At 42.9% G+C, this 12440-nt stretch overlaps 1 protein-coding gene across 1 annotated transcript in view; it reads right to left on the bottom strand.

The window, feature by feature from the left end:
• Positions 1 to 6530: 6530 nt before the first annotated feature.
• The window catches only part of GORASP1 (golgi reassembly stacking protein 1, 65kDa), a 6858-nt gene continuing 948 nt past the window's right edge, over positions 6531 to 12440 (bottom strand). Inside the window, exons 2-8 of the mRNA XM_010019049.1 lie at positions 11995 to 12198; positions 11238 to 11324; positions 10747 to 10877; positions 10048 to 10189; positions 9227 to 9371; positions 8740 to 8889; positions 6531 to 6754 (exon numbers count right to left, since the gene is read on the bottom strand). Of these exons, the coding sequence (XP_010017351.1) occupies positions 6531 to 6754; positions 8740 to 8889; positions 9227 to 9371; positions 10048 to 10189; positions 10747 to 10877; positions 11238 to 11324; positions 11995 to 12198 (1083 nt within the window). The remainder of the gene's footprint in view (positions 6755 to 8739; positions 8890 to 9226; positions 9372 to 10047; positions 10190 to 10746; positions 10878 to 11237; positions 11325 to 11994; positions 12199 to 12440) is intronic.

The following is a 12440-nucleotide window of genomic DNA, read 5'->3' on the forward strand; positions in this document are numbered from 1 at the left end:
GTTCTGAAGATACACTAGTCTCATTTTCGGTAACTGTGCTCCAGAACTGCGTGACATTTTGTTGAAACTTCAAACCATTCTGAAAATAACTTCTAGTGTTTAATGTTAAACTTTAGAAGCGTCTCAGTAGATTTCATATTCATGATATAAAAATACTTATTCTTCTTTTCCAAAGTTTTATATGCAGCTGTTCTTTTGTTATAGATTTATGCAGATCTTCTTTTCACTGTTATTTCTATAAATCTGTGACTGTCATAGACTCATAGTAGTCTTTTATAGAGTTTAACTTATTGGGGGGAGGGGGTAAAGGCATTTCAGCGTTTTGTGAGAAAATGTGGGGCTGTCCCAGAAAAACATTTGTAGCCAGAACAAATAGCAAATCCTCGTAAAGAAATGGTGTAAAAATGACTCTTGTCTGAAGCAGAAGCACAAGTGCCTTCAAAGGGCAGTATATTATTCGAGTTTCTTCGGGAGACATACGCTCTTGCGCTTCCTGTATCTTGCTATCAAGATTTAGGTTGAGGCCTAAAGAAAGTCCCAATAAATTCTATTACTGGGCTTGTATTGGTCAAACAAAAAGTAAAATATTTTTCCATTGTATTTTGTTTGAAAAAATAGTCAAATCATTCCCTTCTGCACTCTTAACCTAAACAAACTCACTGCTTGAACAAAAGCTATGGTTCACCACTAAGCTAGCATGTCTTTTTCCCCACCTTTTGAGAGTCACTTTAAGTTTTTAATCCCCACTGCTGTGTATGCTCAGTTTGACACAATTGTGCTCTAACTGCACATTTGTAGTGATGTTTGTGAATTAAATGGTTAAACAGAACTGTAACCTTTATTGGTAAATTGTCCTGACTTGTATTTATTATTAGCAAGGGTCTATGCTTGTTCCCATAGGCACTGTCTGGGGATTTTTGGTTTACTTTTTTGGGTTGTCTTGCTGTCCTGTTGTACGCATTGGAATTGCTCCCAGTGATTTGGTTGAAATCAGCCAAGGTTGTAATTTTTCTTTTCTTTTTTTCTAACCATCCCGAAACACAATTTCAGGAAAGATTGACAGAATAGTCTGCAATGCAGGAAGGGTAATGATGTTTCACAGTTGTATAGAATAAAAGGCTTTAGCTAAAATATTTTCAAGTTGTTTTGTGTATTGAATCAATTACGCAGTTTCAGAGCTTGGATGGTTGCCACTGAATGGTTGTGCTACAAAGGAGTTCAGAGTCCTTTGAAGCCTCAACTGATTGAATGACTGAAGAAATGGCAGCTCCTTAACAAAAGTCCTTAAAGATGATCTTGTAATGTGGTTGGATGCAAGAATTTAGCAGGCATGCAAACCTTCAAATGCAGGCTCTGAGATCTTGTGAGGTAGAGAATGTGCTTGAGTAATGCTGTTGGCATGGGCAGTGTGGCCTTTTGTACTACAAAATGCATAGAATCACAGCATGGTTTGGGATGCAGGGACCTTAAAGCTCATCTGGATCCAATCCCCTGCCATGGGCAGGGCCATCTTCCACTAGACCAGGTTGCTCCAAGCACTGTCCAGCCTGGCCTTGAACACTGCCAGTTATGGGGCAGCATGTCTCACCTCCCTCACAGGGAAGAACTTCTTCCTTATATCTAATCTAAATCTCCCCTCTGCCAGTTTAGAGCCATCACCCCTTGTCCCCTTGTCCTATCCCTGCATGTCCTTGTCAAAAGCCCCTCTCCAGGTATCTTGTCAGCCCCTTTAGGCACTGGAAGCTGCTCTAAGGTCTCCCCGGAGCCTTCTCTTCTCCAGGGAGAGCAAGCCCAGCTCTCTCAGCCTGTATCCATAGGAGAGGTGCTCCAGCCCTTGGAACATCTTCATGGTCTCCTCTGGACTTGCTCCAACAGGTCCACATCCTGCTTATGTTGGGAACCCCTTGATGCAGCACTGAAGGTGGGATCTCACAAGAGCAGAGTAGAGGGGCAGAATCCCCTCCCTCGCCATGCTGGTCACGCTGCTGGTGATGCAGCCCAGGACACGGTTGGTTTCTGGGCTGTGAGCGCACGCTGCTGGGTCATAGTGAGCTTCTCATCAACCAACACCGCAGTCTTTTTATGTAGAGCTGTGCTGTCTCTAAAAGTCCTGAAGGCAAGAGCAGGAGGGTCCCCTGCACAACACTGAGGAGCTGATACAAGAGTCAGCTCACTGGGACACGGGGATCAGAGAGAAGAGTTACAGCTCACCAGAATCACAGGAAGGGCCACTGGTTTTTAGAAGCTTGTGTTTAATTTCCAAATTCCTAATGGAAAGGAGCTGTAAATCTAGTATTTAGTGCTGTAACCTGTCTCCCAGAAAATTGTCTAGGACAGGTAATCTTTCTTCTCTTCAGGTGGGGTAGTGCTGAAATCCAGGCTCAGGAGGTGCATCTGAAGGGCAGAAATCATTTTAGGAAGAGAAGAACCACTTGAAGGATTTAGAATTAACTTTTAGAAACACTAAAAGTTTACTTAAAATAAGCCCTAAGCAGGAGATAGATAACATTGCAGTTCTGCCTCATTGCCAAGTGGTGAGGGACTTGGAATTTACTAGTTTGAGGGTCCATTAATTTGAGGGGTGGGAGAGTGGCAGCTGGGGGACTGAACACGTGCACCTCAGTCAGGCTGGAGCAGGCCACCGGATCGGTGCTCAGAGACCAACCAGCTGCATGGCTCAGATCCTGCAAGAGTCAACACTGACCTGAGAGGTGCTGCCTCGGGGGAGGCAGGGATGTTGCTGAGGTCAGTTTGCTGAGGTGAATTAGCTTGGAGGTGCCAAGGAAGGGGTGAGGATGTGTTTGCCAAAGGTGAAGGCTTGGAGTGACTGCTGAGGCATGAATCCAGTTACTCCACATTTTGGCCGGTGCATCACACCAAGGTATTACTTTTTCGTTCACAGAGGGTCCCATTTGATTCAAACTTTATCCCTAGAAGTTTCATGAACTTGACATGTAGCATCAGTCTTCAAGCACATGATCTTACGCTTGTAGGTGTGTGCTCCTGCAGAAAGCCAGGTGGAGGCACCACCCTGCTAGACAGCAGAACTGTTAAAGCACTTCCTTACACACTGAGCTAGCGAGGAGGTGATTGACTGGAATTGTTTCCTGTACTACGTGGTGGAGGTTTTTCTGTAAGCAGCTGTGCAAACATCATGCAGACCAGAGGTGCTGGTTAGAGACTGGGTGGGATACATCCCATCTCTCCCTGAGGGATATCGTGACACCATCATCAGCATGGGGTTATGAGTGCTGCGTTACTTTCTGTAGCTTAGAAGTGTAACATAAACCAAATGCTTCCTTTTAAGGTGCCGTTACAGCAGAACCCGTGCAAATTAGTGTTTGCTTAAGGCAAAAGCAAAGAGGGAGGATGTGTGGATGTTAGTGGCAATGCCCAGGAAGCTGAACAGATTAACACAGTAAAATCAAATTTAGCAAGTAACCTGTAACTGCTTTTACTTCACCAGAGGTAGCAGTGCCTAGATCTGTCTGAGTTGCTTGGAGGTGAAAACATTTGCCTGGTTATGGAGGAAGATAGAGAATGGGAAGGGTGCCGAGGGAAATGCTGAATTAAGGGCCTCTCCCTGGGAGGCTGCCTCATCTGCTTTCCATTTCTGCTAAACCCACAGTCCAGCAGCACAGGGGTGTGGGCAGAGCTGGTCTGCTGCTTACCCAGTTAGTGCTGGAAACCAAGAAACCGAGACATTCTAATCGGTTTTCTCACTTCTGCACCCACTAGTAAATGAGTACTTTCTCCTTATTTCAGCAGGGAGGTACCTTCAGGCATCTCAAAAGGTAATGTACAACTTACTTACCAAAAGAAAAGGAATTTGATGGGAAGGTTAAACACCTCATTTTGCATTTAAATGATAAAGTTAGAGGTTAGGAGAATACAACATGCTGCTGCGAAAGGTTTAACGCTCATGTGAGAAACGTGCTCACCTTTAGAAATATTTAACTGGGGACAAAGTCAGTGGAGCAAAGGTTTATTTACAGCTCTGGGTTCATGCCTTCATATCCCACATGCACACTTGTCAGTACAAAGTTTCTTATAGTCAAGCCTTTTACATATTCATAGGACTTCTGGGAAGATGAATCCCACCTCCCAACGGCTGATGCAGTCTCCATTCTTTCTTCCAGGAGGGTCTTTTAAGAGCTAGTTAATAAAGGCTAGTAGTCGTCTTTGATATGAACCTTTGACCTACTTACCCCTGTGCATGTGCCAAAAGCCCTTATCTCATACCTTGCTCTGTTACTTCCAGATTAGATGTTGGTTCGATCAAGCATGACTGCCATATGTCCTATGTCCAGCTGCAAAAGTCCCTTGTTCCTATCTGTTTCACAGTTTCAGGAGTTTACATTCTTCCCATCCACCTATGCGATTGTGCTCAAAAGCAGGACACAATGCAAAAACAAAGACAAAGCAAGCTTTTGCTGAAGCAAACTACTTATATTATTAATCACACTCAGGTTGGTTTTCTAAATGCCCATTTGGACGTTATGACCAAAGAATCAAGTTTTCATAAAGAGGTAAGATTTGCCCTCCTTCCCAGAGCCAGTTAACACAGAGCAGGCTGGACGCAGGCGGCCCAAAGCATTATGCCATTTCAAATTTAGCATAAGTTTTGACATTCCCTGCTCTTAAATTTCCAAAGGATACTTATGGTACAGCACCACTTAAATGAGCTACCACCAGCTTAAAAACACTCCTGGCAAACGTGTAAGAGACTAGAAACAGTCCTAAACAAAAAACAAAAACCCAAAGAGGTCACCTAGATGTCTTCAGTCACCAGGCTCCAAGACCAAACTTACCCATAGCTTCAGTCACATTTATTTTTAGTGTTTGGTTGTTCACCCTTGTAGCAGCCAGTTGGGGAAAGAAAAGAGGAGAATCATCTTAACAATATAGCAAAATAAAAATCATCTTTTTGCTATTGAGAGACCAGTTTTACCAGATTGAGTTTAAAATGTCTTCATTCTCCTACCAGAAGTTAGGGCTTAATACATTCTTCTTTAAAGCGAAAGATATTTTGACCATCCTGTTCAGAACAACTGTATTTCAAGTGAAAACAGTGTTTCAGACTAACATGAGAGATGAAGGGATATAAAGGACGGATTTCATGTAAGGACGGACTCCGCTGAAGACTGCTTTTGTGCTACACCTGGGTGTTTTGGTTAAGCTGAGGTGTCCCAGGCAATCCCGTGGAACCCAGGCTTGCTGGTGTGTGTCATGGCTGGACGTCAGCCTCATCACTCACTTCCCTGCCTGATCTCAGTAAGAATGGGTCAGGAGACAGGGTAGGGAAAAGGAAATTAGGCAATATTGTGCTAAATAAGCGTACTACAACTTATATCTTAAGTGCCCACCTAATCTCGTACCCCATTCTCTTCATTTATGAAGGATTTTCACCACATTAACTGTACCAGCTCTAGTGAAGTTATTCCCAACCATCAACTTTAAAATTCCATGACATATCACTCTCCTGAGGGGTATAAACCCACCCCCATTTCAGTTGTCATTCATTTCATGTCTGTTATTACATTCAGAAGCTCTTTGGAGACAACTGCAACCAAGACAGCTACAAAAAGTAATAGATGCTGCTGCACAAATGTGTTCCCTCCCCATCTCTTAAACTTACGATCTGTATAAAAATAGAAATGGGTGAATAGAAGAGCACAACTAAAGAAAAGCTATTTCTGTCACTACAGAAACCACAGCACATTCATGAAAAAGCTAATCACCCTGAAAACACACAAAACCCACGTTTTTTACTTCAGTTTGTTTCAAAGAACCATGATGCTTCCCTCTACCTTTTCTTTTTAACTGTGAGACCGAACACGTGGTCTATGAAGAGCTGAAGTGAAGGACAGGACCAACCAACATGATTCTGTCCTCTCTATATGCTGCAACTGCAAACCACAAGGTATGCCTGTTCCTGCAAAGGTAGTTGTAGAGATGGTACACAAATAACTGCTGCAGAGAACGGACTCTTAACCAAGGAAAATAACAGTTGGCAGACTAGTAAGTTAGAATCTCGGGGTAGGAAATGCCTTGAAAGGCATCAGAGCTGTCTCAGTGAGGTGTACCATTAGAAAAATCTTTCTTGCAAGTCAAAACCATCAATTTTTTTTTTAATGCCATCAATCATACTGAGAAAAACATCATCAAGGGTCACTGATCAGGCACGTGCAGGCAAATGTGAATTCAGGAACTTGACTTTTTGCCAGTCTCCAACTTGTTTCTGCATTAATTTCTCCATTAATTTGATGATTTTTGGACAGAGTTCCAAAATTTGAACACAGAGCAATCCATGAAAAAATAATTGGAAGAGATAACAGGATACATATTTTATACGATTTCTTTTATAATATGCTAACAAAATAGAATAACTGTAATTCTTTCAAGATCAGAAAACTATTCCAAGCTGTAGCGTTACAGCACATGGCAGTCTGTAAACAAAAGCAGCACCCATTTCACTTGTCATCTGGTGCAGCTTCTTCTTTCTGTTCACGTGCTGCTTCACCATCTGGTTACACCGGTGTAGTGGTTAAGGAGCTCTCAATATTGTTGAAGAACCTCAAAATGTCGTCGCTAAAGGAATCAGTTTCTGCTGTTGTGTTTGAAGAGACTTCGTGAGGAAGAGCTGAAGAAGGTAACTCTGGAACTGAAGACAGCAGGTCATCCAACTCAGGCTGCTTGACTGAGCCTTCGGAGCACATGGTTGTGTCTTCAGGGTCTAAAGCTGTGGCATTTTCTGAGAAATGGAAACAGATTGAAAAAGAAACCCAAAACCAACAAATAAACAAAACCTGTCTAACGTGCAGTGCCTCTGGTTACCATACATCTAACAAAATCAGCTTGAATGAGACACAGGCACATAACCAGATTCACAACTGTCAAATACACGGGCTGTGTTACTCACTTCTCCCCAGATCCAGAAAATCTGATGGTACAAGCAGGTTTTTAACAGGCCATGAACCATTTTGTCTGCTGTATTCCTAATGCTAGAGATTTTGGATTTACCATTCCTAAGTCACTCCACCTTTTAGAAGGGAAAGGCATTCATAGTGTGAAGAATTTATTTTTATCTTTTTTTATAGGAAAGTGCATTGAGTTTATGTGGCAAGATTTTAGAAGTGGGGTGGGGGGAACTAAAGGGGTGGCTTCTCTGAGAAGCTTCCCCTGTGTCCAACAGAGCCAATGCCAGCCAGCTCCAAGATGGATCCACTGCTGGCCAAGGCTGTGGCATGTCAGTGATATCCCCTCTGGGATAACATGTTTAAGAAGGGGGAAAAGCTGCACAGGAGCAATTGGAACCAGAGAGAGGAGTGAGGATATGTGAGAGGAACAGCTCTGCAGACACCCAGGTCAGTGAAGGAGGGGAAGGAGGTGCTCCAGGCACTGGAGCACAGATTCCCCTGCAGCCCATGGTGCAGCCCATGGTGAGGCAGGCTGTCCCCCTGCAGCCCACAGAGGTCCATGGTGGAGCAGATATCCACCTGCAGCCAGGGGGATACCCACAGGAGGCTGTGGCCCTGTGGGAAGCCCACACTGGAGCAGGCTCCTGGCACGACCTGTGGCCCATGGAGAGAGGAGCCTGCACTGGAGCAGGTTTGGTGCTGGGCTTGTGACCCTGCAGGGGACCCATGCTGGAGCAGTCTCGCGGGGGGACCCCCCCGGGGCCAGCCTGTTCCTGAAGGACTGCACTCATGGAAGGGACCCACGCTGGAGCAGTCTGTTCCTGAAGGACTGCACCCATGGAAGGGACCCACGCTGGAGCAGCCTGTTCCTGAAGGACTGCACCCATGGAAGGGACCCACCTGGAAGTCTGTTCCTGCGAGATTGCACCCCATCGAAGGGACCCACGCTGGAGCAGTTCATGAGGAACTGTAGCCCCTGGGAAGGACTAATGATGGAGTTCATGGAGGACTGTCTCCTTTGGGAGGGACCACACACTGGAGCAGGGGAAGAGTGTGAGGTTCATCCCCTGAGGAGGAAGGAGCAGCAGAGACAATGTGATGAACCAACTAGAACCCCTATTCCCCACTGCCCTGCACTGCTGTGGGGCAGGAGGTAGAGAATTCAGGAGTAAAGTTGAACTTGGGAAGAAGGGAGGGGATGGGAGGGAAGGTGTTTTAAAGATTTGGTTTGATTTGTCATTATCCTACTCTGATTTTATTGGTAATAAATTAAAACCAATTTCCCCAAGTAAAATCTATTTTGGCCATGATGGCAATTGCTGAGTGATCTCCCCCTGCCCTTACCTTGACCCATGAACCTTTCATTGTATTTTCACCCTCTGTACACCTGAGGAGGGGAGTGTCAGAGTGGCTTTGATGCACACCTGGCATCCAGCCAGGGTCAGCCCACCACAGAAATTCACCATTAAGATGACTGCAATTTTGCTTTCACTTTGCAGGTGTGAAGGCAAACCTATGGTACAAAACCCCATATAGACTGATTTTAGAAATACATACTTCTAAGGTCAGTTTAATCTGGATCATCGACATTCTCATTTAAAGACACACATTCTATAATATAATAAAAAAGCCTATTATTTTTTGACCATTTCTACATCTGGTTTCTGCTACTGTTTCCATCTCATTTTAGCCAGTATCCCTTCTGACTTTTCTTACAGTTGGCTCATTTCCAAAAAGCATGATGCTGTGGAGCAGGCACAAGTTGGTGCCACTCCAGAAATGAGGTCAGGGGCCCAAAGGAAGTCTTGACTACACTTACCAAAATAAGCAGAAGTGTCATTGTTTGACATTAACTTCTCAGTGCCTACTAAAGCATCTGCTGATGGTGTGTTGAAGGAGGCAGATGAAGACATGTCAGACACTTTTAAGTTAGCAAGTTCAGGAAATGAATCAGACATATCTAGAAATCCTGAAGGAGAAAGAAAACATTATAGTACTGGTTTAGATAAAACACAAATTCAGACTGAAAAAGACAGAAGTCAGTGAAGTCCTCTCCCCGCTAAATACATATGAATTTAACCTAAATGTTAGCTGTCATTAGTGGAAAGACCCCTGCAGAATGTTAACCTCAGTCAGGCTTCCAGTACCCAAATTCTACAGCTCTGAAATCCAGTGAAGTCAAAAACTTCAAGGAAAACAACCACCAATGCTCCTAGTTCTTCCTGTAAGTCTCAGATTCATGATGTTACTAGTTTATTTAGATGTCCTCTGAAAAACTGCTGAAAAAAGAACCTGTGAAAATATACCTGGATCCATAACTCTCTGGAGAGGGGGAGGAGGAGAAAGTGAGCTTTCTGGTGAATAGCCACTTATTTCTTGATCTGTGGAATGATCCAAGTTCGTAAGTACTTCAGAGTTGTCACTCTGAGAAGTAGGTGCCAATAACGGAGTCTGGAATGACACAGTAAAAAGGAAAAGCATCTTTCTATATCTAAAGCTTCACCTGAAAATGACCTTCCTATGAAAGCATTCTGCCTCAGTCTCCAAATACACCAATTCAGAGAATCTACGACAGTCAAGCCACCGATTAGGACATGTTCCAACGTAGTCTTTTAAAGCCAGTATGTTCAGAACAGTCCATTCTTAATTCTTCTATGTGTATTTTATTTCCTAGTGAGCAGACCCAGGCAGTCTCCCATCCAAGTACTAACCAAGCCCGACCCTGGGAATCCCGGGTGCTGTAGGCTTTTGTCACCCGGAGGGCCCGGCTAGGTCAGGTGGTGCCCATCGTGGGGCTCAAAGGGTTGAGATAATGACAGATCTGACCAGAGTGTGTTTATTTCCTAGTGAGCAGGGTATTCTTCTAGTGTGATTCTCATTGACTGACACGGTATGCAAGTGTTCCAAATGTGAAGAAAATATCTGGCAAAAATTTCTATCGGCCAGAACTGGTGATCTGCCAGCTGCTCAGCATCAGCAGCTCTCACTTTCTCTTCACGTAATTCTGTTTCATTCAAGCAAAGTTGTATGCTGTACCCAAATATACTGTATTGTGAATGTTCCAACAAGCAGAAAATGTAGAAACTCCAGAGAACATACCAGAGATATGAACTTAATTCTTACATACCTCTGTGTAGCCATCAGTAGGTGCTACAGGAGTTCCAGCTTCTGGCAAGGGTGAAGGTGGTTTGCTTTCTGGCTTTTTCTTGGATATTACAGACTGTGTTGGAATTCTGTGCAAATAGCCATACCCAATACCACATCCTAAACTGTGCAAGGAAAGTAAAACAAGACTTGAAAAACAAAACTAGTATGCATTTTAATTTTTGACTCTAAAACAAAAAGAGTTTGAGTCTTTAATCTATAGCAAGAAACACCTATCTGTAAGAATCATTTTACTTACTTGTAGTATCCAAGGAGCACTCTGCATGTGACATTTAGACATACGTAAGTTAGCTTTCGGTTGATTATTTTTTATCTTTACAAAATACGTAACTGTCCCTGATGTGGATTTTGTTCTTGCTTTAAATGAATGTTTGATTATGAGAACATAGCTAGTGAATCTGACACCGGAGAAGTCAACATAGCTTTTGCCATTGGTTTCAACTCAAACAGGATTGGATCCAGAACATGCCTAATTCCTAGTTCTAAGATAGGGTTTTTTTATGGAAAGATTAACAGTTTTGTGTGACAAGTGTAAGTAAACAAAGCTTAACTTGAAACTGACAAGCTGTACTCAATAGTAATAATACTCTTAGCAGGAGCTCATTTACAGTGAGTATATAACCTGTCATCAGCCAGTGACTGTCCGGAGGGAGATCAGTACCTTCCTTCTCCACCCCAAGCTCCATTGGGAGTCACAACTACCTCTCGAATGGAATCTGCTTCAGTGTTATAAACCATCAGCTTCAGCGGCTTCCCCTCATGGGATTCGATCAGGGAAAAGAAATCCTCCGACTAAGAAAAAAAGAAAGTAGTGGTTATTAAACTCAAAAGTGCAAGACAAGGAGCTGGAAACAAGTTAGCATTTTAGGTAGTTATTTACTTCAACATGAAATATTAAAAACCCAGAGACAGACTAAAACTCACTAGTGCAGTTTGATCTTTAGAGGCAACTTCTTCTTTATTGTCACATAAAAAAAAAAAAGATAATGTTTACCTGAACCATAAAGCATCTACCATAAACATCAACCTCCCCAAATCCCTAAACACTATCCCCACAAATTCTATGTACACACCATTAGATTTATGAAAAACATAAAAAACAGACCCCAAACATACACTTGGCAGGCATGATTGAAGGAACACGGGCCCTACCTCCTGAAGAATCTGATCAGATCCCACGACGTAGTCAGTGTATGGCTGTAGACCAGCTAGAGCTGCAGGAGATGCAGGTTCAACATCCTGTAAAAGAGTGATATTGCATCATCTGCACTTGCAGAAGGATAAACTACCCCACTACCAAAAAGGAAAGCTAACCCAAAAAACGGAGGAAAGAACATTTTGTCTATGGGACAAAATAGAAGTCCTGGAAAAGTCTACCCCTAGGTATGACATCTTGTAAAAAATCCTGAATAAGAAAGACCAAGATGCCACCAATTCAGAATGAGATACTCTGAAGATGTTGAGAAGTTGCATTTATTTAAAAAAACAGAAACATAACAGTCTTTCCTATTCAGTTCTACTCTTTCACCTATTTCTCTTGATCTTAAAACAGTTTTTTGATGCTTTTTGTAACATCAATATTAATTTAATGTAGTTTAGCCATCACAGAGGCACCAATCAGGCTAGAATCTTTTTGCTTTTGCCACCAATTCTTCAAAATAAGATGAAAAAACCTCCCCAACACACACTATTTGGTCCAGTTGGGATGGAGTTATTTTGCTTCATAGGAACAGGCAACATTTAACAGTGATCCACTACTTTTCCCTATTCAGATACCTCAGACAAACCTTCAAGACTGCTTCTGCGTTTTTTTCAGCATGGTACTTCCACATACATGTTACTTCTAAACATTACCCTTTAAAACAAGGTTGTACAAACATTGACAAGCCACCAAAGAATTCTGTCTCACCAAAACATGCCACACGTGTTCATTGGCTCCCTGGAAACTGCAGAACCTCACACTGGCTCCAAGAAGACCTTGTCCTCCCCACATGTTACTAGGGATCACCTCCACCTCTCTTATTTTCATGGTTTTGATATTGTACACCTCCAGCTTCACTGCTTTTTCAGCATTTGCCTTCAGTAGATCTTTCAGCATATTGTTTTCCTTATTCTGTAGAGCACAGAAAGAGATATATGAGTAATATTATTTCTAATGCACCTGTTGTATAGATGTCATGCCTGTGTCAGAATTTGAATACAAAGAACCAAAACGGTCAAAGTTTAGGCTCTGTGCTTCACAAACAGCCCCAGCAGTTCAGTTTTCTTTTATTAGATAGAAGTCAGCACTGTCAGCTTACGTCCCTTCACATAAGCACTTACTACTACTCCATTTAATCACTTACATTCATGCTC

This window comes from Nestor notabilis, unplaced genomic scaffold (assembly GCF_000696875.1).
Source record: "Nestor notabilis isolate BGI_N333 unplaced genomic scaffold, ASM69687v1 scaffold6130, whole genome shotgun sequence".
NCBI classification, from domain to species: domain Eukaryota; kingdom Metazoa; phylum Chordata; class Aves; order Psittaciformes; family Psittacidae; genus Nestor; species Nestor notabilis.